The sequence below is a fragment of the Diplotaxodon limnothrissa genome, linkage group LG12 (assembly GCF_057381915.1).
Source record: "Diplotaxodon limnothrissa isolate DT_005_m linkage group LG12, D_limnothrissa_male_GT1.1, whole genome shotgun sequence".
NCBI lineage: Eukaryota > Metazoa > Chordata > Actinopteri > Cichliformes > Cichlidae > Diplotaxodon > Diplotaxodon limnothrissa.
This window is the reverse complement of record NC_140607.1, coordinates 20,438,836-20,461,693: the sequence shown is the minus strand read 5'-3', so window position 1 is coordinate 20,461,693 and position 22,858 is coordinate 20,438,836. Positions and strand designations below refer to the sequence as shown.

The window sequence follows — 22,858 nt, the reverse complement described above, 5'->3', positions numbered from 1 at the left end:
TAAAATTATTAAATCACTTAAAAGTGATTTAGTGTAACTCAATTACACTAAATCACGTAAACACTTTGCTTTCTAACGTATTGTTTTTATTTTGTTGTTGTTTTGTTTTTTAGAGGCAGATCTATGAGCACCAACGTTACAATGAACACGACATTCAACCTAATTAGATACGTCTCAACACCACCGTGAGGGGTTCATTTCTCTCATTAACGATCTTTGTACTTCCGGTTCTCAGCTCCGTCCTCTCGCGGCAACTGCACGAACGCGCCAAAATAGGAAAACAGCAGGCGAGTCTGTGACAGGCGCAGACAAATCCAGCAGACAAAACTTTCTATTAAAGCGGGGTGTCTTCAAATGCGGCTTCACGCACACGTTTAGCTGTTTTATTTTAGTGTTTTGTACCCGGAACATCGCGATAGAAGATGGTTCTGCAGAACAGTGGACGCTACAAAGCGGACCGAGGACCGAGTGGGGATCCGGAAAACCAGTAAGTCCCAGCAGCTCTAACAGACCAAACGCTTCATAACACTTTCTTATTCAGAATATTAATGGATGACCGAGGACTGTCAGAATTTATTGTCACTGTTGTGTGCGTTTGAACCAGGGATGATGGATCCTCCTTATCGGCCCTCAAGCGGCTGGAGCGCAGTCAGTTCACCGACGAGATGGACGCTCGCTTCGGATTCGACAGGATGAAGGAGCCGGGAGAGAAAACGGGCTGGCTGATCAACATGCACCCCGTGAGTCCTCGCAGTGCGACAGTTTTTCCTTTCTGTCTGCTGCAAAATAAACACTTAACATTTATTTTTGATGCTCTGCATTTGTAGGCAGAGATCCTGGATGAAGACAAGAGGATGATCAGCGCGGTGGACTATTATTTTATACAGGAGGATGGAAGCAGGTTCAAGGTGTGTTTGGGGGGGAAAGCAGAGCGCTGTAACGCAGCTTATTAAATGTCCTGCATTTTACATTTTCTCTCATGTGTTCTGTCTGTGCTGTAGGTGTCTCTGCCCTTCAAGCCATACTTTTACATTGCGACGAAAAAGGTAAGTTAGTGACTGTGATTATGCCAAGTGAACATTTTTAAAAAAAAAAAAAGTAATAAATAACAAAATGTGTATGTCCAGAACTGCGAGAGAGAAGTCATCTCATATTTATCTAAGAAGTTCCAAGGAAAGGTGGCAAAGCTCGAAATTCTCCCAAAAGAGGACCTGGACCTGGTGAGAGTTTAAACTGACTTTAAGTTATCTAATAAATAAATAGTGAGTAAATAAATAAGTCAAATAAGTGTAGATAAATAAATATTTTCTATATTTATTTACACAGAATTAGTGAAGAAATAGTTGGTGGTTAATTAATGGATGATTTTTGACAAGAGCACCACCACAACACATTTTCACTCATTTAAAAATTAATCTGTTTATGTATGCTCACCAGACACTTCATTAGATATGCCTCACTAGTACTGGGTTGGAAGGCTGGATGGATCCATGCTTTCATTTTGCTTATGTCAGATTCTGACTGAACCATCCAAATGTGGCATCAACAAGGTGTACTGCCACGTACTGGATATTTTCCCTTTTTTTTGGACTATTCTGTGTAAACTCTAGAGATGTTTGTGAAGGAACAACTCAGCAGATCAGCAGTTTGTGAAATACTCAGACCAGCCCGTCAGGCATGCCACGTTCAGAGTCTGTTAAATCATCTTTCCTCCACATTCTGATGCTCAGTTTAAACTTGAGCGGGCCGTCTTGACCACGTCTGCTTGTTTTTATGCATTAAGATGCTCCCATGTGATTGGCTGATGTGTTACAGTGAGCAGTTGATTACCTGTACCTAAGAAAGTGGCCAAGTGAGTGCACGCATTTAAGAAAAATCTAAAATATATATCCCCTTTACCACTGTGGCACTCTTGTCCTTAGTATTTAGTGTCCTTAGTATCAGTGTTTTTGAAGGTATCGTGAACAGGTTGCAGTATACTTCCCTATTGGCTGCTAGTGTTGACTTTGTGCAGCCACTCACATGCTGATTCTGCTGATCTGGTGTCTCCAGCCAAACCACCTTGTCGGACTGAAGAGAAACTACATCAAGCTGGCGTTCAACACCGTGGACGACCTCGTGAAGGTCAAGCGTGAGATTGCCCCGGCGGTACGTAAAAACAGAGAGAGGGAGCAGTCCAACGATGCCTACACCTCAATGTTGTCAAGGTATCACCGAACCTTCGTTAGATTCCTTTGATGTTCCGCCTGACGTTTCCAGCTTTATAATAACCCCCGACACCTTTTTGTCCTCTTAGTGCGCTATCAGGTGGCAACGTGACCTCAGTGGATGAAGACGGGATGTCAAAGAGTATTTCAGATCAGTTAGACAACATAGTGGACATGAGAGAGTATGACGTGCCCTACCATGTGCGTGTGTCCATTGACCTGAAGATCCACGTGGTAAGATCAACTCTATCAGGTTCCAGTGTTTTCCAGTGAGGTGTTCCTCGACACCTGTGCACCTGTGCGTGCTCTTCTTATCTTAACTGTCTTTATTTTTCAGGCTCACTGGTACAATGTTCGAAACAGAGGCAGCGCTTACCCGCCAGAGATTGTACGGAGAGACGATCTTGTGGAGCGACCGGTATCAGGATTTTGTTGTTTTAAGCCTTCCATCATTCATTCGGAGTTATACTGAAGTTTTGATTTATGTCGGGGCTTTTCTGTGAAACGTTGTTTCCCTGCAGGACCCTGTCGTTTTGGCGTTTGACATCGAGACCACCAAGCTTCCGCTGAAATTCCCAGACGCAGAGACGGATCAAATTATGATGATCTCCTACATGATAGATGGACAGGTAAGGTTCATTTGCGTTTGATTTTTCAAGTTATTGTTACGTTCCTGTTTGTAGTATCATCTAACAGTCCTTGTGTTTTCACGTAGGGGTTTCTGATCACAAACCGAGAGATCGTCTCTGAGAACATTGAGGATTTTGAGTTTACCCCCAAACCTGAGTATGAAGGGCCATTCACTGTTTTTAATGAGGACAATGAGGTATGTAGCCACTAACAATAAAGCATTGATGAATAATAGGCTGCTGTGTGTTTCTGTCAGTTTAATAACACGCTGTAACGGTTGCAGGCAGCTCTCATTCAGAGGTGGTTTGATCACGTTCAAGAAACAAAGCCAAACATCTTTGTGACCTACAATGGAGACTTCTTTGATTGGTAAGCCTATTTTCTGTTTCTGTAAAAGCCAGTTACTTACTTTAAAGGTGAAGTGGGTAGAATACATTACAGGCAGTGGCTGCAGTGAACACTTTTTATTATTTTTAAGTCCTTGGTTTCACTTCAGCTCGAGCAAAAGTGGCCCAAGCACCAGTTCTTTGTGACAATAGGCAGCTACGACATAATGATGAAGCTGTTAATAGTGAATTATTTAAACTGTTAAAAAGCTGATTATATTAGATATTCTTATTCTGTTTGTTATGCTGATTACTTTTCTTGATCCTCCACCTCTCCTCATACTGTTTCTCTCTAGGCCTTTCATTGAGGTTCGGGCTGCCCTCCATGGACTGAGCATGCACAGGGAGATCGGTTTCCAGAAAGATAACCAGGGAGAGTACAAGGCCAGTCAGGCCATCCACATGGATTGTTTAAGGTGTGCAAAAGTTTTACACTCTTAAAATGATAAGCATACACTTTACCTCCACCAAGGAGGTTATGTTTTTGGTAACATTTGCATGCATCTCTTTCTGTCTGTAGCTTTATAACTTGGATACGATGAATCTTGTGTAATGTCTATTGTCAACACATAGAAAGCATTTTATAAAGATTTAAAATCTCATGTTTAACCACATTTTAACACATATAATCAACGTAAATGTTATATGTAATGTTGGTTTTTCATATATCCAACTTCAAACCTCCTTATCCTGTATCAGGTGGGTAAAGAGAGACAGCTACTTGCCGGTGGGAAGCCACAATCTGAAGGCAGCAGCGAAGGCCAAACTGGGTTATGACCCCGTGGAGCTCGACCCAGAAGAAATGTGCCGCATGGCAACCGAGGAGCCGCAGGTGCAGAACTAAACTCCCGTCTTTATAAAATAAAAACCGGAATCATTTTAACGGGATGTTAACTTTCCACTTACTGTCTTTTCTCTTTCTTCCTGTCAGACTCTAGCAACCTATTCTGTGTCAGATGCCGTGGCCACATATTACCTGTACATGAAATATGTCCACCCCTTCATCTTCGCTCTGTGTACCATCATCCCCATGGAGCCCGATGAGGTTCGTCTCTGGCGTGCTTTGCAAAAGATTAAGTAGAGTTCTCTTCTTTTTTTTTTTAAAGTGCATTTTACTAATTACCAGTCTCTCTTTTCTTGCGTTGTTCACCTGTTTCAGGTGCTGCGTAAAGGTTCGGGAACGCTGTGTGAAGCTTTACTTATGGTGCAGGCCTTCCACGCCAACATCATCTTCCCCAACAAGCAGGAGCAGATCTTCAACAAACTGACAGACGACGGCCACGTCCTAGACTCCGAGACTTACGTGGGCGGTCACGTGGAGGCGCTGGAGTCTGGAGTGTTTCGGAGTGACATCCCGTGTCGTTTCAAAATGGTACAGTCTGCTCAATTCTCAGAGCTCACTCTTCATCAGCACTTGTTTGTTTTTGTTTTGTTTTTTAAACATCGCTCTCATTTTTGATGTTGCAACAGAACCCGGCTGCATTTGACTTCCTGCTGCAAAGAGTTGAGAGAACGATGCGTCATGCCATCGAAGAAGAGGAGAAAATCCCTCTGGAGCAAGTCACTAACTTTAACGAGGTTTGTGGAGGAGGGGAGTTGCCTCTGTCTGTCTTTTTTAATAAGTTACTCAAGTTTTTTTCTGAGCTTGAAATTCAGAATTAACGCCGATATTTTCTCAGGTTTGTGACGAAATTAAGAAAAAGCTGACGTCCCTCAAGGAGGTTCCAAACAGGATTGAATGTCCCCTCATCTACCATCTGGACGTTGGGGCGATGTACCCCAATATTATTCTCACCAACCGCCTTCAGGTTATTACTTTATTAATCAAAAAATGCTCACAATCACATCTAGAAAAGCATTAAATTTAGTCTTTATCTTCTAATTTTGTAGCCATATGCTATAGTTGATGAGGCCAAGTGCGCTGCCTGTGACTTCAACAAGCCTGGTGCCACGTGTCAGAGGAGGATGACCTGGCAATGGAGAGGCGAAATCAGTAAGTTATCTTTGGATATTTGTACTCTGCTTTTAAGCGATTTGGGGGGGGAAACGAAACCTTTGTCTCTCGCTGTCTCTCTCTGCAGTGCCCGCCAGCCGCAGTGAGTTTCACCGCATCCAGCAGCAACTTGAGTCTGAGAAGTTCCCGCCACTGTTCCCCAACGGTCCACCTCGGGCTTTCCACACGCTCAACAGGGAGGAGCAGGCCAAGCATGAGAAGAAACGTCTTGCAGGTTCCTCTTTTCTTTTTGGCTCCTTATAGTAGACTTTGACTATAAGTAATGAAAATAGTGGGTTATCAGGGCTAAAGTTAGTCCTGACTTTATTTTTTTTAAATCAGACTATTGTAAGAAGGCCTATAAAAAGACACACGTCACCAAGCTGGAGGAGCGAGTTACCACCATCTGTCAGAGGGAGAACTCCTTCTATGTGGATACTGTAAGAGCTTTCAGAGATCGCCGTTATGAATTCAAAGGACTTCACAAGGTATTGTAGCTATTTGATCAAATTATACCTGATCTGTCTCATTTATGTATTTATTTTTTTTATAGTTACGTGCGGTAAAGGTTTTCTTTTCGGTGCTACCTTTGCTTTAGGTGTGGAAGAAGAAACTTTCATCAGCTCAGGACAGTGGAGACGCCGCTGAGGTGAAGCGCTGCAAAAACATGGAGATCCTGTACGAATCCCTTCAGCTCGCTCACAAGTGCATCCTCAACTCTTTCTACGGCTACGTCATGAGGAAGGGGTAGGAGCCGGCCGCGGTTTTCATCAATCATCACAGATCCACTTGCGCTGTTACCTGAGCTTTTTGCTGCAGTCAGTACTGAGTGCTGTTGACTTGATGCTCTGTTTTTTTTTTGTTTGTTTATTTTATGTTTCCATCAGGGCCCGATGGTACTCTATGGAGATGGCCGGCATTGTGTGTTTCACTGGAGCCAATATTATTACTCAGGCCAGAGAGCTCATTGAGCAAATAGGGTGAGTTGCATAATTCTTGCCAGCATGTTGGCTTTAATTGAGCTCACGCACTTTACAGTATATATTTTATGCTGCGGGTCAGTTTATTCAACTATAAAAATGCTGCAATAAATCTCCTTCTCTGTGACACAGGAGGCCTCTTGAGTTGGACACTGATGGTATCTGGTGTGTCCTCCCCAATACCTTCCCGGAGAACTTTGTGGTGAAGACCAGTAACGAGAAGAAGACCAAGGTGACTATCTCCTACCCGGGTGCCATGTTGAACATCATGGTAAAAGAGGGATTTACCAACGATCAGTACCACGAGTTGGTCGACCCCGCGTCCGTCACTTACAACATCAGGGCAGAGAACAGCATCTTCTTTGAGGTGGACGGACCGTATCTGGCAATGATCCTGCCAGCCTCCAAAGAGGAGGGCAAGAAGCTGAAAAAGAGGTAAGGAGATAATTTTGTGAAATGATTTGTGGCCTTCTTACAGGGTGTAATTAACAAAGGGAGTCGCCTTTCTTTTTAGGTACGCTGTGTTTAATGAGGATGGTTCTTTAGCCGAGCTGAAGGGTTTTGAAGTGAAGAGAAGAGGAGAGCTCCAGCTCATCAAGATTTTTCAGTCGTCTGTGTTCGAGGCTTTCCTCAAAGGAACTACTCTAGAGGAGGTCTACGCTTCAGTGGCCAAAGTGGCCGACTACTGGCTGGATGTACTTTACAGCAAGGTGCATATCTCTGATCAGGTTCTGATAACTAGGGTCTCCTGTAACAAGGTGTTTTTGTCATATTTCTGAATTGTATTGTTCAGCAATCGTTTATTAGAATAATTTTTATAGAAAATGCATAACAAAAAAACTCACTGGATCATTTCATGTGTGATGCAGGCTGCCAACATGCCAGACGCAGAGCTTTTTGACCTGATTTCAGAGAATCGGTCAATGTCTAGAAAGCTCGAAGATTACGGTGAGCAGAAGTCCACGTCCATCAGCACAGCTAAGAGGCTGGCAGAGTTCCTGGGGGATCAAATGGTGAAAGATGCCGGTCTGAGCTGTCGCTATGTCATCTCCCGAAAACCTGAGGGTTCCCCTGTCACAGAAAGGTTCGACAGTTGCCGCTAAAGTAAACTTATCGTACCGTACTGAATATGTTAGATGGTAAAGCAGGGAAACCTTTAGGCTGTAGCTACACTATAATTGGTAAGTTGCTACTGTGTGAGTGTGCGGTGCCTCGGTTGTCAGGTCTGGTTTAAAAAAACCAAAACAAAAATGAAAAGATGATAACGTCCACAATGCTAATATTGAGACTTCAAACTTCAAAATCTGTCACATCAGACTATTGCAGCAATACCATATTTAAAAACTAGGCTACTGATTCGATAGGTTTCCTGGTGTTACACAGCACCAAAGACTTTTCTTGAGCTCGCTTTCCCATTTTTGAATATCCTTAGGAAACTAGCGATCTCTAATACGATCAGAAGTTAAAGCCATCGGCTCATTTTTGCTTCTGTGCATCAGGGCCATTCCTCTAGCCATCTTTCAGGCCGAGCCGAGCGTCAAGAAACATTTCCTTCGCAAGTGGTTGAAGATGCCCAGCTTGCATGACATGGACATCCGCTCTGTGAGTTTTAAGGGTAAAATTAAACGCGAATAACAAAGACAAAAATGTTCAAGTACTTTCATGTCATATGGTTTTTTGGTTCTTTCTTTTTTTTTCCAGATCCTTGATTGGAGCTATTACATAGAGAGGTTGGGTAGTGCAATCCAGAAAATCATCACCATTCCTGCTGCTCTGCAACAGGTAAAATGTTTAAAAAATAAATAAATAAACAGAAAACTTAAAACTAAATAATTAATTTAATTGATTAAGAAAATAATAATGGCACCTTCCACTTTTTATTTCCATAAGGTGAAGAATCCTGTTCCCAGAGTGAGGCATCCTGACTGGCTACACAAGAAACTCCTGGAGAAAAATGACATATACAAGCAGAAGAAAATTAGTGAGCTGTTTACCAGCGAGGGCAAGAGACAGGTAAGGTTAACCTCACAGTAAAGTGTCAACCACTAAGCCTTATTGTTGCACTCTAAATGTCTTCCTCGCTCTCAGATTGCCCATCAGCCTCTTGAAGCAGGTCCTGCTGCTGACATAGAGGATTTTGGGATGCCACCCAAACCCCTGCAGCCAGCTATCCTTATCAGCACTAAGCGGAAGCGGGCGTCACACGGAGACGACAGCCAGGTGGAGTCTCAGGATTTAGAGCTTACGCAGTCCTGGCGAGAGATCCTGGGACCGCCCCCTCCCACGGGAAAAACACGGGTAGGAAAGCAGAGGTTTCAGTATATTAAGCTTGAGACATTTTCATGCAATTCCAAATGCACTTGTAGTGCATTTGAATCCAAGACGTTCCAGCGGTGAATGTTAAAAGGTTCAAACAACTTTTTCTGTGTGCAGGAGGAACGTCAAGTTTGGCTGCGCTACCATAAGAAAAAGTGGGAGCTACAGCTGAAGCAGAGAAAGGAGAGGAAAAAGAGGAGGAGGCTGCTGGATGGGGAGGCTCAACCAGTGGGCGGAGGAGTGATCAGAGGTGGTCCCATCACAGGCCTGGGGAGCTTCCTCCGCAGAACAGCTCGCAGCATCCTCGATATGCCGTGGCAAATTGTCCAGGTAGTGCAGAGCGATCCTGTTATCATCCACAAATAATTTAATAATGTAAAGATATTGATCTTCTCTATTTTTACTTCTTCTTTTTTTTCTCAGATTGCAGAAACTAGTCACCCTGGTCTGTATAAGCTTTGGGCTGTGATTGGAAATGACCTCCACTGCATGAAACTCAACATCCCACGTGTCTTCTACGTCAATCAAAAAGTCCCAAAACAGGAGGAGGGAGCGACGTACAAAAAGGCACGCTACAAAAAAATGCATAAAATAATGCAATGACATCACTGTGACTATAGAAGAAGTTACCCAAAATAACTATCAGAGCTGTGTGATTACAGGTGAATCGCATGCTGCCTCGCTCCAACATGGTTTACTACCTCTATGAGTACTCTGTGCCAGAGGACATGTACCAAGAGCACATCAATGAGATCAACGCAGACCTCTCTGCACCTGACATCGAAGGAGTCTATGAAACACAGGTCAGTGTAATTTTTTACACTGCATAGTGTCCGTGTTATAACTGTATAGTACTGGAAACAGAACGCAGCGAGTCGTTTGTTTCAGGTTCCTTTGCTGTTTCGAGCTTTGGTGCAGCTAGGATGCGTGTGCATGGTCAACAAACATGTTGTGAGAGATATGGCCGGAAGGGAGGCTGACACGTTTGATCTGGAACATCTGGAGATGAGGTCGCTGGCCCAGTTTAGCTACCTGGAACCTGGTAAGAGTCATTCAGACACTTTAGATTTAAAAGTTTTGACAGCAGACTTTTGATGGTCATAAATGTCACAATTTAATATTTACTTTTTTTGAATATTTAGGTTGACCTAAATTATGACTTTTCCCTTTAGTGAAAAAGAAAACCGTTTCACTGCAATTACTTGTGAATTTTGATCTGCAACTACTATGTTTGCTTCTCAGGGAGTGTTCGCCACATGTATTTGTATCATCACAGCCAAGGCCACAAGGCTCTGTTTGGCCTCTTCATCCCCTCTCAGCGCAAAGCTAGCATCTTCGTCCTGGACACGGTAAGAATAATGGGCTTTCTTTGAGTGTCCTCTTTGTTTTAGTACCAGAGAAGAAGTCTGTTTTCCTCTCAGTACCATCATGACATTTAATTGCATTGAGAATAAAGCTCAGTTGTTGGCTTGCATTTTTTAGGTTCGAAGCAACCAGATGCCCAACTTGAGTAACCTCTACACAGCTGAACGCACGGCACTCCTGGAGAAAACGACGGAGGAGCTTCTGCCTCCGGAGAAACACAACTTTGAGGTGCGGGCTGAAAATGACATGAAGGCGATCTCACGTGCACTCCAACGAATACTCCTAAACTACAAGGTAAAATAATCTGGTTATATTTAACATTTTTATTACTTTTTAATCTTTAAGTTTCATGCGACTAAATTTGCAAATGCCTGCTTTGTTTGTTGCTGTTGACAGGAGGAGCGCCGTGGGCCCACCCTCATCGCAGTGCAGTCAAACTGGGAGTTGCGTCGATTGACGGCCGGGATGCCGGTGCTCGAGGAGTTCCCGGTCGTTCCGGTTCATGTGGTTGATGAGATCAGCTATAATGTGTTGGACTGGCAACGGCTCGGTGCCCGGCGCATGATCCGCCACTACCTCAACCTGGACAGCTGTCTGTCACAGGCTTTTGACATGGCCAGGTATGATCTGCATGTTTCTGCTGAGTTTCCCTTCACACATAAGGTTGTTCCAGACGGAGAGGAAGATTTTTTTTTTTTTTTTTGTAAGAGGACACTATAAACGTCTTACATGCTAACTTTGTGGTTGTAGCCTCTAATAAAAGATTTATCCAGGCAGCAGAAATTGTTGTAAAACATTTTCAAGCACTTTTGAATTGTTCTTTTACTTTCAGATATTACCACTTACCTGTGGGGAACTTGCCACAGGATGTGTCCATCTTTGGCTCAGACTTGTTTTTGGCAAGACATCTACGGAAGCACAACCACCTGCTATGGCTTTCACCCACATCCAGGCCTGACCTGGGAGGAAAAGAGGCTGATGACAGCCGTCTGGTGATGGAAAATGATGACAGAGGCTCTGTGGAGATCAATGCTCAGGGATGTTATTCAACAGGTACAAAAAAAAAGGAAGAAAAAGGAAATCACTAGAGGGATTTTTGAAGTCTGTCTTAATCATCATCTTTCGTGCAGCATGTGTGGAGTTGGACCTGCAGAGCCTGGCGGTGAACACCATCCTCCAGTCTCAGCATGTCAACGACATGGAGGGCGGAGCCAGCCTGGGCGTCAGTTTTGATGTGATTCAGCAGGCATCTTTGGAGGACATGATGTCAGGAAACCAGGGAGCAAGCGCTCTGGCTAGCTACGATGAGACAGCTCTCTGCTCCAACACCTTCAGGTGTGTAAACTTCTGTGTTTGAGCGCAGGATTTGTGTTTTGTGTTTTGCTCAAACCACAATTTTCATTGATTAATTTTTCTGGGTTCTCTGAGCAGGATCTTAAAGAGCATGGTGGTGGGATGGGTCAGGGAGATCACACAGTACCACAATGTGTATGCAGACAACCAGGTGATGCATTTCTACCGCTGGCTGCGCTCCCCCAGCTCGCTGCTGTATGACCCCGCCCTGCACCGCACCCTGCATAACATGATGAAGAAAGTGTTTCTGCAGTGAGTGCCAAATCCTTTATACTTCAAAAATGAAATCTGAAAGCTTTCTTTTGAAATAATGGTAAACTCTACATCAGTAGGACTTCACCACTAAGAGAAAGCCCTGGTATTTTTAGGTTGTTGCTGTTGGTGTTGTTTGTGTTTTTGTTTTTTACGTTTTAAACGTAAAACTTTATTAGAAAATTTGACGATGTGAACTCTGATTCATAATAATGCTTTCAGTTTCCATTTATCCAGACCTCATTCTCGCATTCTGGCCTTAGGTTGGTTGCAGAGTTCAAACGTCTCGGCTCGACTGTGGTGTACGGAAACTTTAATAGGATCATTCTGTGTACTAAAAAACGCAGGATTGATGATGCCATTGGCTATGTTGAGTATATCACCAACAGGTCAGTGTTTTTTAAATTCTCCAGTCTGATCTGGGATGACCAGAGTTTTAGTTTTCGCATGTTTTTATTTTCAAAATCAGAATGAATCCCAGTGAGAAATTATTTTGTTTCAATACACAAATTTTGTTTATAAAACAATATATACAATTGAGGCCCTAAAAGTGCCATGTTAAATTTAAATTAAATATTCTAAAGTTAAAACAGTACTTTAACTGTATAGACAAGATGTAAGTGAAAATAGTCCAAGTGTCAATACACTTAATTTTGAACATTTGATGGCAACAGGTAAGAATTATGTCTTTATTTGCAACCTCACAGAATAAACTCCAGCTGTAACATTAGTGCATCACATCACTGGAAATTGAATGTATTTTCTTGATGATGCAGAAAATGTAATTATGTTACATTTGATCTTAATCTGCTGCTAAGTTTGTTTGATTTTTAGCTGATAGAAAACTGATAATAAAATTGATCGGTTCCATTTTTGTAGGCTGTTAACATCATTTATCAATAAAATTCATTCCCTCTGATTGGATCACAAACTAAAGTGATTTTGCACGTCTCCTTTAGTAAACTACTGGAGAAAATCAGATCCAATCAGATGTAAAAATGCATGCATGTGTTCACAGCTGTTGGCTATTTTGACATATTAACAATAGTATATTAGTAAAATGATGCATGATGCAAAGCAAGAGCCAGAACACTAAAATCAGAAAAACAAAAATAATCTATTAGAAGAGCGAGACGGCAGGGATTGTTGTGGTTTCCATCAGCTGAAGTGATTTCTGTAAATTAAACCCAAAATGGGAGAACTGCCCATTAAAATAATGGATGTGACATTTAAATATTGACTTTATGACAAAATATGAATATAAAATCAATATTGCTACTCAGAGATACATACCTCCTGGGATTTTGGTTCTTGAAATATTGTTGTGGTTTTTTTCCCTGGTTTTCTGAAAGTATGTGACTAAAATAAGCACCAATACCTTTTAAATGTTTGACTTTTATTGTTTACAACTTTTGAAAGTCTAATTTCCTGTTTCCAGTCTTTTACGTGTAACCACAACATCTCACATTTCTAACCGTTTCTCTTCTAGCATCCATTCCAAAGAAATTTTCCACTCTTTATCCATCTCCTTCTCGCGGTGCTGGGAGTTCCTGCTGTGGATGGACCCTGCCAACTATGGTGGCGTGAAGGGCAAACTGCCCTCCAGCGTCATGTATGGAGAGGTACTGCCAGATGCTGGAGGTTTCTTCCTGTTAAAAGCGAGCTTTTTCTTCCCACTGTCGCCAAGTGCTTGCTCATACAGGGATGTCTGATTGCTGGGGGTTTGGGGTCTTTATCTTACAAACTACAGCACCTTGAGGCGACTCTTTTTGCGATTAGGCCCTGAACTGAATCCATCTCCAATGTTGTTGTTTTGTTTTTTTTGTAGGAAGGAGCCCAACAGAAGAAAACCAGACAAGAGGAGGGGGATGAGGATGGCAGTGAGGATGAAGATGAAGAAAATGCTGAGGAGGAGGACGGAGATGGAGAGACGGATGAAGTAGAGGATTTGATTGAGAGTAACTGGAATATCATGCAGTATCTTCCTCAAACCGCCTCCTGTCAGAAGTACTTCCTCATGATCGTCTCAGGTAAAAGAAGGAAAATCTCCCAACATTCTTTTTCTTTGCTTTCTAAGTTACTAACTCTCAAAACACCTTTACCTTGCCAGCGTACATTGCAGCGGTCTATCACAGTATGAAAGAGGAGCTGAGACGTAACGGCCCAGGAGCAACACCAGTAAAGAGACGTGGCAACAGCCAGGCTTCCCAGCAGGCAATTGGGGATCTGAGTGCACTTCCTGGTAAGAAGCTGATCAGGAAGCTGTTGTATGTGCTAAAGACTTCTGTTGTATTTCTCTGGGACTGCAGATTACGCTCAGCCGAGTGTTTAATGTTTACGGCTTTAAAAATTCTCTTCCACAGGAATGATCTCCTTCTCCCAGGAGTACGTGTCCAGCGAGCTGACACAGAACATTTTCACCATCACTCAGAAAATCCAGAAGAAGGTCACTGGTACCAGGAGTGTTACCCACACCTCAGAGATGTTCCCCATCCTGCCTGGGTCACACCTTCCACTCAACAACCCAGCACTGGAGTTTATCAAATATGTCTGCCAGGTAAAAAAAAGAAAAAAAAAGAAAAGAAATCTGCTCCTTTTTTTTTTTCCTCAGCGGTTATTTATATTTCCCCCATCCCTCCCTTGTTTAGGTTCTTTCACTAGACGCCAACATTGTAAATCAGGTGAACAAGCTGAAGAGAGACCTCCTACGTCTTGTGGATGTTGGAGAGTTTTCAGAGGAAGCCCAGTTCCGTGACCCGTGTAACTCCTACATCCTGCCAGAGGTTATCTGTCACCACTGCAATTTCTGTCGGGACCTTGACCTCTGCAAGGACCCGTCAGTGGCACAGGTAAGAGTACAATAACTCCTGATAATCACATTTCGAAACTGTGAAAGTCAGAAATCTAAATGAGATAAACTTGTTATCTTTTCCTCAGGATGGTTCAATTTTGCCTCAGTGGTTCTGCTCCAACTGTCAGGCGCAGTATGACACCGAGTCTATTGAGATGGCTCTGGTAGAAGCTCTGCAGAAGAAACTGATGAGCTATACGCTGCAGGATCTGGTGGGTAAAATAGTGCTCAGTATATCAAAACACCTGGCAAAATTTAAGCAATGAAATGATTAAAAAAAAATGCACTCACTACTTCTGGTTGTTTGTTTGTTTGTTTGTTTTTCTTAAAAAAGCAAAGTTTTCCTGGCAGTAAAATCTAACTTGCATGCTTTTTGACAGCCCATTTTCCAGAAGGTGCCTCACAGGTTTTGTTCAATTTCAGGTGTGTAGCAAATGTAAGGGAGTGAAGGAAACCAACATGACCCTCTACTGCAAATGTGCTGGAGACTTTGACCTCACCTTCCCAGCCAAGGTTCGTACTTTGAAGCACACGGCACCATTCTGTTCAGCGTTGAACGCATATTATTGACACTGCTGTTTTTGGTCTGTTTACAGAGCTTCTCTGAGCAGATCACGGTGTTTAGGAACATAGCATCCCACTACAACATGAGCTTCCTGGAGGAGACCATAGGCTGGCTGCTCGTTATGAGCCCTCAGATCAACCAGGGTGTTCACTGAATATGAGCTTCACTGACACTTCCTTCACTCCATCCAAATCAGGAAACAGAGTGCTGAAATTAATTTTTGAGTTTTAGCAAACTTCAGCAGCATCGGTCTCTGCTTTTTGCTGTGTGATTGTGTAACCAAGATGATTCCCCTGTAAATATGTTTAGATTGTATTAGTTATGCATGTGTATGAAGATCTTCACTGATAATAAATGTGTTTTTCATGTGTCTTGGTCTGCTTGTGATTGCTGCAGTTCTGTATTTTTCCTAAATTACATCTACTCTGTCGTTACGCTGTCTCAGTTTTCTCCTCCCTCCCTCGGCTGCTAATGTGTCTGCTGTAAATTGCGCACAGCTTCAATTACATGACCTGCATCCACTCTAATTTCTTCTGCTGTGAAACGTGACTAATGTTGCCTCATTGCATGTTGCGTAATCTTTCATTGTTTCTTTGGTTTGGCGACAGTGAAGAAGACTTTGACAAATCTAACTTCCTTTTTTTTGTTGAGCAAATTTTAACCTTGCAGACTGAAAAAGATGAATTTCTGGCTGGTTGGAAATTGTTTTTTTTTTGTTTTTTTTGTCGTTATCCCATATGGGAAATATGTATCTGGTAGTGAACGTTATGTATGTCTGCTTTAGAATTGCCTTAATCCACACATCCCCTTCACTTTAAGTTCATTGTTTCACAGATGACTCACGTTACCTCCTGGTGGGCGTCTCCCAGACAAGTAATCACATTTCAGACTTAACTGCTGTACAATCAGATTCACTTCTTTGAGGTTCTCATAGACATGCTCTGCATGTATGTTGATAAAATGAAATGATGAGAGCAATTTTGTGCTCTTAAATGACTTATTTGCATCAGGATCTCAGCAAATGTTACATTTAGTTAGTATGGTTTGTCAGACAAATTACAAAAAGCTATTTAAGCTGTATGCTGTGAATCTTCACAATTTTTTTTTTATATGGTGCAAGTCTACAGTTTCCAAAATGAAGTGACTTTCTGCCAACCTTCATAGCAGATATTGATCATTCAACTTGAGTCTTAAATTTTTGTGGGGTTTTTTGTTGTTTTAAACCACTGACATCTGTATTGCTCCTTGGCAACCAGATGGATTCACACTTCCCCACAATCTTGTTACAGGAACCATTTTATGGGAAATGTCTGCATTATTCGATTACTGTTCATTGCCCTCCTTGTGTTTCTCCTGGTAGTTTCCTCCTGTGTGCTGAGCACATCAGACTGAAAGAAGGAAATGAATCAGAGCCTTCAGATGCTTCAGTTTTATCTTTGTCACAATTTCATGATTTTGTTTTTCCTTTTTAAAAAGTCCCACCAGTCTTTATGTTTGAACCAAGTTAAAGGTTATTTATTGTTGGATTGAATGTCTACAATACATCGACATATGCTGTATGGTTTTTATTTTTTGGTAGCACTTTAGAATAATGCCATACTATCAAACATTATTAAGGTATTAGCAAGTGACCAAATTCATCATTTACATAGCATTACTCCTCCTTAGTATGGCCTTTATAAATACTGATATATTATTATGACTATGATTATTACTAGCAGTGATGTGGTAGCAGTGATAGCTGTGGATGATGGATAAACATCTGTATTTATAAACGGCATACTAAGGAGAAGTAATGACATACAAATGATGAATTAAGCACTTACTAATGTTTCCTAGTGTGGCGTTGTTATAAAGTGCTGCCAGTCTTTTTCTCATGACAGTGTACTGAAATGGTTTCCTGTTTTCAAAATAAACACATTCTCTATATGCTGTTAATATATTCTGAGGTCGTGTCAAGTTAAAGAGAACTAACTGTCTTATGCAAAGATTTCCACAGGGATCTCTTTCTTTTGCCCGTTTTTATCCCCACTAACATCAGCACAGTGTCAAAGTGAGCTGTCACTGACACCTGAGATGCAGTTGCTGTTTGCCACAGTTGGTGGTGGGGAGTCCATGCACTTGGCCAGCGAGGACTTTGGTCACAGCGGTACGCCGTCTGACAGGTCAGAATGGTTTGAGCCGAAGCTGTTGATGTAGCTGAGCTCTGTGGGTATGGGATTTGTGGGCTCCTTGATCACCTGTGAAAGGCAGAAGATGTTATTAGACAAACATCTCACAAAATAGTCCCTAAAAATAAGAAAACAGTCACCAAAACACAGCTATACAGTTGTATGATTTGTGCCTGGAGCAAAGTAATGAAGCCAGTGAGTTTCACAACGTGTGTTAGAGTCTCATGGTTATTGTCCATAAAATGACAAATGTAGCCCTGACTTTGACCACAGTTAAAGTGAAGACCCATTAGCTGACCATTAAGTCTATGCTTGATTAAATCTTGAACAATATTGTAGGAGCAGCGATTCTTGTGAATTGTGAAAAGATATACAACAGACGCCTCCCCATGACCTCAGCTCATCAGTCCTTCAGGCTGATGAGCTAATAATTGACAGCATTCTCCACAAGACCTGGAGACAAACTAGATTTCTTCTCTGGATGGACGATTTCATTCTATTTATAAAAGTCTTCTACTGGATATAGAAGCAGATTCACAAAAACAAATGAAACTGAGTTGCGTTTAATGAATAACGCTCTCTTTTTTTACTCACTTCATCAAACTTTCTCTCACTGTAGACTTCATTCTTGTCGATAAATGTCAGCATGATCCAGTCGCAGATTATTGTGCACTACAGAGAGGGGAGATGAAGCAGAATAACAGTTACACTAATTGAACGGTGCCGCTTTAATGTCTCAGGATAAAAACAAATTAGTCAATACTCACAATCCCAACAGAAGTCATAGCAGTCACTGTGCTGATGATGGTTGGAATAGGACTAAATTTACCAGCCTGCACAAAAATGACACACAGTTGTTATGGAGTCGTACATCTAGATAGATAGATTTTTTCTTTGTTCCCACACTCAGTAGACTGAAGCACTTGTTTATAGGGGGTCCTCTGATTGTTGCGGTGTTCCCTGTATTATTGTAGAGTCTTTAGCTTACAGCACGTTGAGGTGACTGTTGTTGTGATTTGGCACAAATTGAATTGAAATATTGGGGGAAAAAAATCGTAGAAAATTGAAAATGTTTGTAATACTAAAGAGTTAATTCCTAATAAACAAAAAAAAACATAACATAAAAAAATATATTTTGATAGATACAACAATAAGCAGGTCTAAAGTAGAATCTACTCACATGTCCATGAACTATGATGTCTAGACGGATACCAAAGGCCTTGATTAGTGTCCGAGTTTCTTCCCCATCCTTACTGTAATATTTGGCAAACCTGTAGAATTACACATAAATTATTACAACAAGAAAAAAAAAACAGGTGAGCACAGCAGAAGAGCGTTTTAAAGACTGTTTTAAAAATAAAGTATAAAAGTCAGCGTTGGACGCCGGTGCTAACCTGTAATAATAACCAGCGTCGGGCAGATCCTTTCGGAGGTCAAGGCGACGGAACGAGTATGTGGGTTTACAGTGTGAGGGATCCAGATCCAAGTTACACTTCCAGTTGATGAAAACACCGATCACTCCTCCCTGAACTCAGACAGCATGACAGTAGTCATTTTTAACCCTCGTGGGTGCCATTCTTAAGACATCATGTAAACAGCAATAGCCCAGGAGAAGAATATAAAGTATTCAAACTTTATCAGTAACACAAATGAAATACGTGCCTGAGTACTTTCTGGGCAAATCCTAAAATTAATCTTGGGAAAATTCAAACACCAAGACACCAATCAGATTAGAATTAACTAATGAGAAATTTGTATAGAGACGGCACAAACCATAATGATATTACCACATAAGAATCTGCAAAACTATAAAATAAGTTTCATATTTACTGAAGTGTTACAATAGCTGATTTGGGACAAATTGCAAGAATGGCCTTTCTGTCTAAGTTTTATATGTCTATTTTATGTCTATATGAATTTTATTTATAGAGACATAAATTTATTCTAATTTCTATTGTAATTCTAAGATTTGTTCTAATTTTAGATTGCTGGCTGGGGGTTGATGTTGATCCACACATTTTTAAATGAGAAACACTCTCCACAAATGAAATATTGTGAACACCATGCAGTGCAGGCATCATACTCACGGTGTTACAGAGCTCACTAAAATTCTCCCTCGCTTGTGCTGCGATGTATCCCAAGCGGAAGATGGGACAGTAGGGGTCACGCTCCTCATCATAGTGACACTTATTCAGGTATCTCTTAATGTCTCGCTTGTTTCGGGCATCCTTAATGTTTCCCCTGCCAAAGACAAGAACATCAGTATCTGCAGCTTAAATGTCCAGAAGTATTAACTTCTATGTGACCCTACCTCAGCACTTTAAATTTGGGGAAGTGGATAGAGTTCCTGATGAACACTGTGAAATTGATGGCCTCCTCTAATGGTGGTTCTCTGTTGAAGACAGCAAATATTTAACATTTCCTTAAAGTGACCTTGAAGTGGTTCTTGCATCTGGTTCAGGTTACACAATTTGTTTGACTGGTTTGGTCATCATTTGGTCAAAGTAGTGACCAAGCAACTGATAATATCTTGTCTCCAAGGAAGCACAGTCGATCTGTTTTCTCACATAGAGAAGGTTCTTGGTTCTTTCATAAAGCCCAAAATATGTGAACTTTATTGTGTTTTACTCATGTGGATGTGTCTTGATGACTAGGTTTTTTTTCCAAGCTGTATTTAATGATGACTTAATATTTAATGCTTTACTAATTTTTCTGCTTTGCCACCTGTCTTTTTGTCAAAATCATGCATCAAGCCAAATCTCTTGTAAATTTTACTTTTCACTCTTGCTGCTATCATAATCACAAATCACCTCTGACACCCTCCACCCTGCCTGCACTCTCCTCTTCGCCTCTCTTGTGCACTGTGGATTTAAATGTTTTTAAACAGGTTTTTAAACTCATCTTACTTCACTACCTCTCCTCCTTGCAGCTTCACTGTAACATCTGTTTCCCTCATTTACACACGCATTCTGTTTGCTTCCACTGACTTTAATATCTTTTTTCTCCAGAGCATACCTCCACCTCTTCAGGCTCTTTTCCACCTGCTGCCTACTCTGAGCACAGATCACAATGCCTTCTGTGAACATTACAGTCCACAGAGACTCGTGCCTGACCCTATCTGTCGGCCTGTCCACCACTGCAAACAAGAAAGGGCTCAGAGCCAATCCCTGATGTAATCCCACCTCCACTTTAAAAACATCTGTCACTCCTACCACACAACTCATCCTACATATTCTTCACCGGCCTCTCAATTCCTGAAGACTACTAAAAGAAATTACAAGAAAGCTTGGCTGAGTGTGTTCAGTAAATATTGACTTTCAAGCTTGTTAGGACTGTACCATTTTGTTTTTGCCTTCATTTCCATGTATGTTTGCACATGTTTTAATAAATCGCTGCACCAATTCGTATTTTATTTCATGTTAGTTTCCCATGTTTTTGGATATTTAGGCTCAGTTTGAGTCTGTTTAGAACTTATATGGATTTTTAGAGCAATGCATATATACCTGACATGATGCTGATGATTCTGTAGCACCCATCTTACCGTACTACAGCGTATTCCTCAATCGGACACCAGCTTTGTATCTCACAGGTTTTAAAGGTGTGGTTGTAGTACTGAACACATCTGCCCGTCCTTCTGCCTGTAGGAAAGTGTTTGAAACAAAGGGTGGCAAATGCAAACCAAAAAAGGCATGAAGAAAAATTAGATGAGAAGTGAAAACATTACCGTGGCCACTGAAGTTGACTTCCCCTTCAACGCAGTCAGAATCGGTGGTGCAGTTGGCATTGGCAACATTAAAATGCTAAAGTGAATAGAGAAACATGTCAGTGATGGGAGGGAAAAGGTGTCTTTGTTACTCAGTAGATTTTAGTTGACCTCTCACCTCAGCACAGGTGCCTTGTCTCTGATTGAACGTGAATTCTCGTCTCAGTATTGTGCTAATCACATCGCCACCCTAAACAAAAAGGGGAAAAAAAGACTTAAAGTGGTTAACTCAAGCATGAGCTATGCAGCACAAGTTTAATGAAGAAATCACCTCTGAGGGTTGGGCATACTCCACAGTGTCCAGGATCTCATCTCCATGAATTGCTGAGCCTTTCATGAGAGTATAAACAGAGCTCTCTGGACGGGTTTCGCTCTCTTGGTATGCTTTCTGACTTATAAAGACATACCTTCAGGATGATAGAAGAGACAGCGGTAATATCACATTTTCTACCATGATGTCAGTTTTTATTGGAGGTGTCATGTTACACTGGATCTGCTCAGCCCTCTTTGCTGAAGCCAAGAAAAGGTGATGATGTACTTTAATTCAGGGCATTTCGTTTATTTCAAATCTGAAACACTTTACATCTGTTCTCCTTGGATAGCATTTAAATCTCTGATAATATAGAGAGGGGATGAGCCACACTCAGTTGGATTGTTGAATTTTATGCTGTTAATTGCAAATGAGATGCATTTCCTCCCCACAAAACTGCACTACATGAGTTCAAATTTAAAGCCGTAGTGTATTTATTTTATCTGCATGAATATTATTCATTAAAAATTTTACTGTAATTAAATTTAAAAGAACCAACAGATCTAACAGAAAAAATGTAGAAAAGACAAAATAAACCTTTGAATTTCATATATTGTCCACACAGCTGGTCATTAGACATGCAAAAGTACAAACATGAAGCTTACCATATGAAATAAGTGATCACAAGAAACTGAACACCCCTGTAAATTACGCCAAGAGTTCTGTTCTTAACCACCATCACCTTGGGGGTCTCATAGTCCCAAAAGCCATGAATATACTCCTTCAGGAAGTTATGTAGCCCCATGATGATTTTATGGCACGTTTCCGTCATATCCTCAGATGTTCTTGTGAAGTCTTACGATTGAATCTGTATATTTAGCTTTAAATATCTGTCATTGTGTCTTTTTCTCCGCTCCAGCCTGCATTTCTCTCAAGCATCCCTGGCACCAGCGAGTGAACGAGAGAGTAGGGGGTGGGGTCCTGATGTGGTTGAAGGCAGGCTTCGTTTTTTTTTTATGCCACTCTATTCTGATAAATCAGCTTTATGCCTGGATCAGCTTCTCCCTGTACAAGACTCTTTTAACTTTCATTTTCTTGTTATTAGTTTTTTTATCTTTCTTTTTTTTAAAATAATGGCTTACTTTGCACATAAACAGTTTTTAAATTGTCGATTTTAAATTGAAATGACTGGCTTTGACCCCTGTGTGTTGGTCTGGATGTTTATGGTCAACTGTCAAACCTGCAGAAAGGTATGATGAAAAAAGGGATGCCAAAGAAGTACAATAACCTGTCCATACCTAAGGTCTTAGAAACTGCCAAGCAAAGACTCGCAGCCTTGGGTAGCTGCTTGGAAAGGTATACCAGAAAGACTGAAGCCAGGAGAATAAACCATCCAAGGCACTCTTAGTGGCAGGGAAACAATATGAGAACAACAGCCCCACCAATGCTGGAGACCTAGCAATACTGGAAGACCATGTGGGGGATGGATGCAACCTATAGCAATAATGCTCAGTGGCTAGTAGTAGACATCCGAGAAAGGGTCTTAAGCATGAAGATTTGGACAGCACCAGGCCTTGACATGATACACAGATACTGACTAAAGAAGCTAGAAAGCCTCAAGAAAGCCTCTGACTCAATGACTCACACGTGGATCCTGGAATGCCTAGAACTGTACGAGTACTTTTACTAATCAATCAGAGCATTCGGAGTGCTTTATACAGCATCCTTCATTGACCCATGCACACCCATTAATACAAGCCCTTTTTCTATACTTAA

The 22,858-nt window shown here is 41.5% G+C and overlaps 2 protein-coding genes across 3 annotated transcripts; one reads left to right on the top strand and one right to left on the bottom strand.

Moving 5' to 3' along the window:
* The first annotated feature begins 422 nt into the window (after window positions 1-422).
* Window positions 423-15,052, top strand: pole (polymerase (DNA directed), epsilon). Its single transcript, XM_085368226.1, has 48 exons — window positions 423-487; window positions 605-740; window positions 828-908; window positions 1,002-1,046; window positions 1,128-1,220; window positions 2,053-2,207; window positions 2,297-2,441; window positions 2,545-2,625; window positions 2,729-2,836; window positions 2,923-3,033; window positions 3,121-3,206; window positions 3,520-3,639; window positions 3,923-4,055; window positions 4,155-4,268; window positions 4,383-4,595; window positions 4,694-4,801; window positions 4,903-5,031; window positions 5,114-5,216; window positions 5,305-5,451; window positions 5,559-5,704; window positions 5,815-5,963; window positions 6,104-6,196; window positions 6,329-6,631; window positions 6,711-6,906; window positions 7,066-7,280; window positions 7,696-7,798; window positions 7,898-7,978; window positions 8,087-8,209; window positions 8,285-8,494; window positions 8,630-8,842; window positions 8,936-9,079; window positions 9,175-9,315; window positions 9,401-9,554; window positions 9,755-9,861; window positions 9,995-10,171; window positions 10,274-10,497; window positions 10,710-10,930; window positions 11,008-11,212; window positions 11,309-11,482; window positions 11,746-11,871; window positions 12,972-13,104; window positions 13,311-13,512; window positions 13,593-13,724; window positions 13,846-14,039; window positions 14,131-14,331; window positions 14,420-14,545; window positions 14,757-14,846; window positions 14,930-15,052. The coding sequence occupies exons 1-48, from the start codon at window positions 423-425 to the stop codon at window positions 15,050-15,052; spliced, it is 6,879 nt and encodes a 2,292-aa protein (XP_085224352.1).
* Window positions 15,053-17,039: 1,987 nt separating this feature from the next.
* Window positions 17,040-21,914, bottom strand: p2rx2 (purinergic receptor P2X, ligand-gated ion channel, 2). 2 transcript variants are annotated; one of them, XM_085368223.1, is made up of 12 exons: window positions 21,748-21,914; window positions 21,104-21,239; window positions 20,951-21,022; window positions 20,794-20,869; window positions 20,611-20,707; window positions 19,381-19,461; window positions 19,157-19,310; window positions 18,464-18,594; window positions 18,250-18,340; window positions 17,837-17,902; window positions 17,654-17,741; window positions 17,040-17,140 (listed from the first exon to the last, which is right to left on the bottom strand). In XM_085368223.1, the coding sequence occupies exons 1-12, from the start codon at window positions 21,912-21,914 to the stop codon at window positions 17,040-17,042; spliced, it is 1,260 nt and encodes a 419-aa protein (XP_085224349.1). The 2 variants fall into 2 exon arrangements, with proteins under 2 accessions (XP_085224349.1, XP_085224350.1); XM_085368224.1 differs by having other exon boundaries at window positions 17,040-17,138; window positions 17,664-17,741.
* Between the last annotated feature and the right edge of the window lie 944 nt (window positions 21,915-22,858).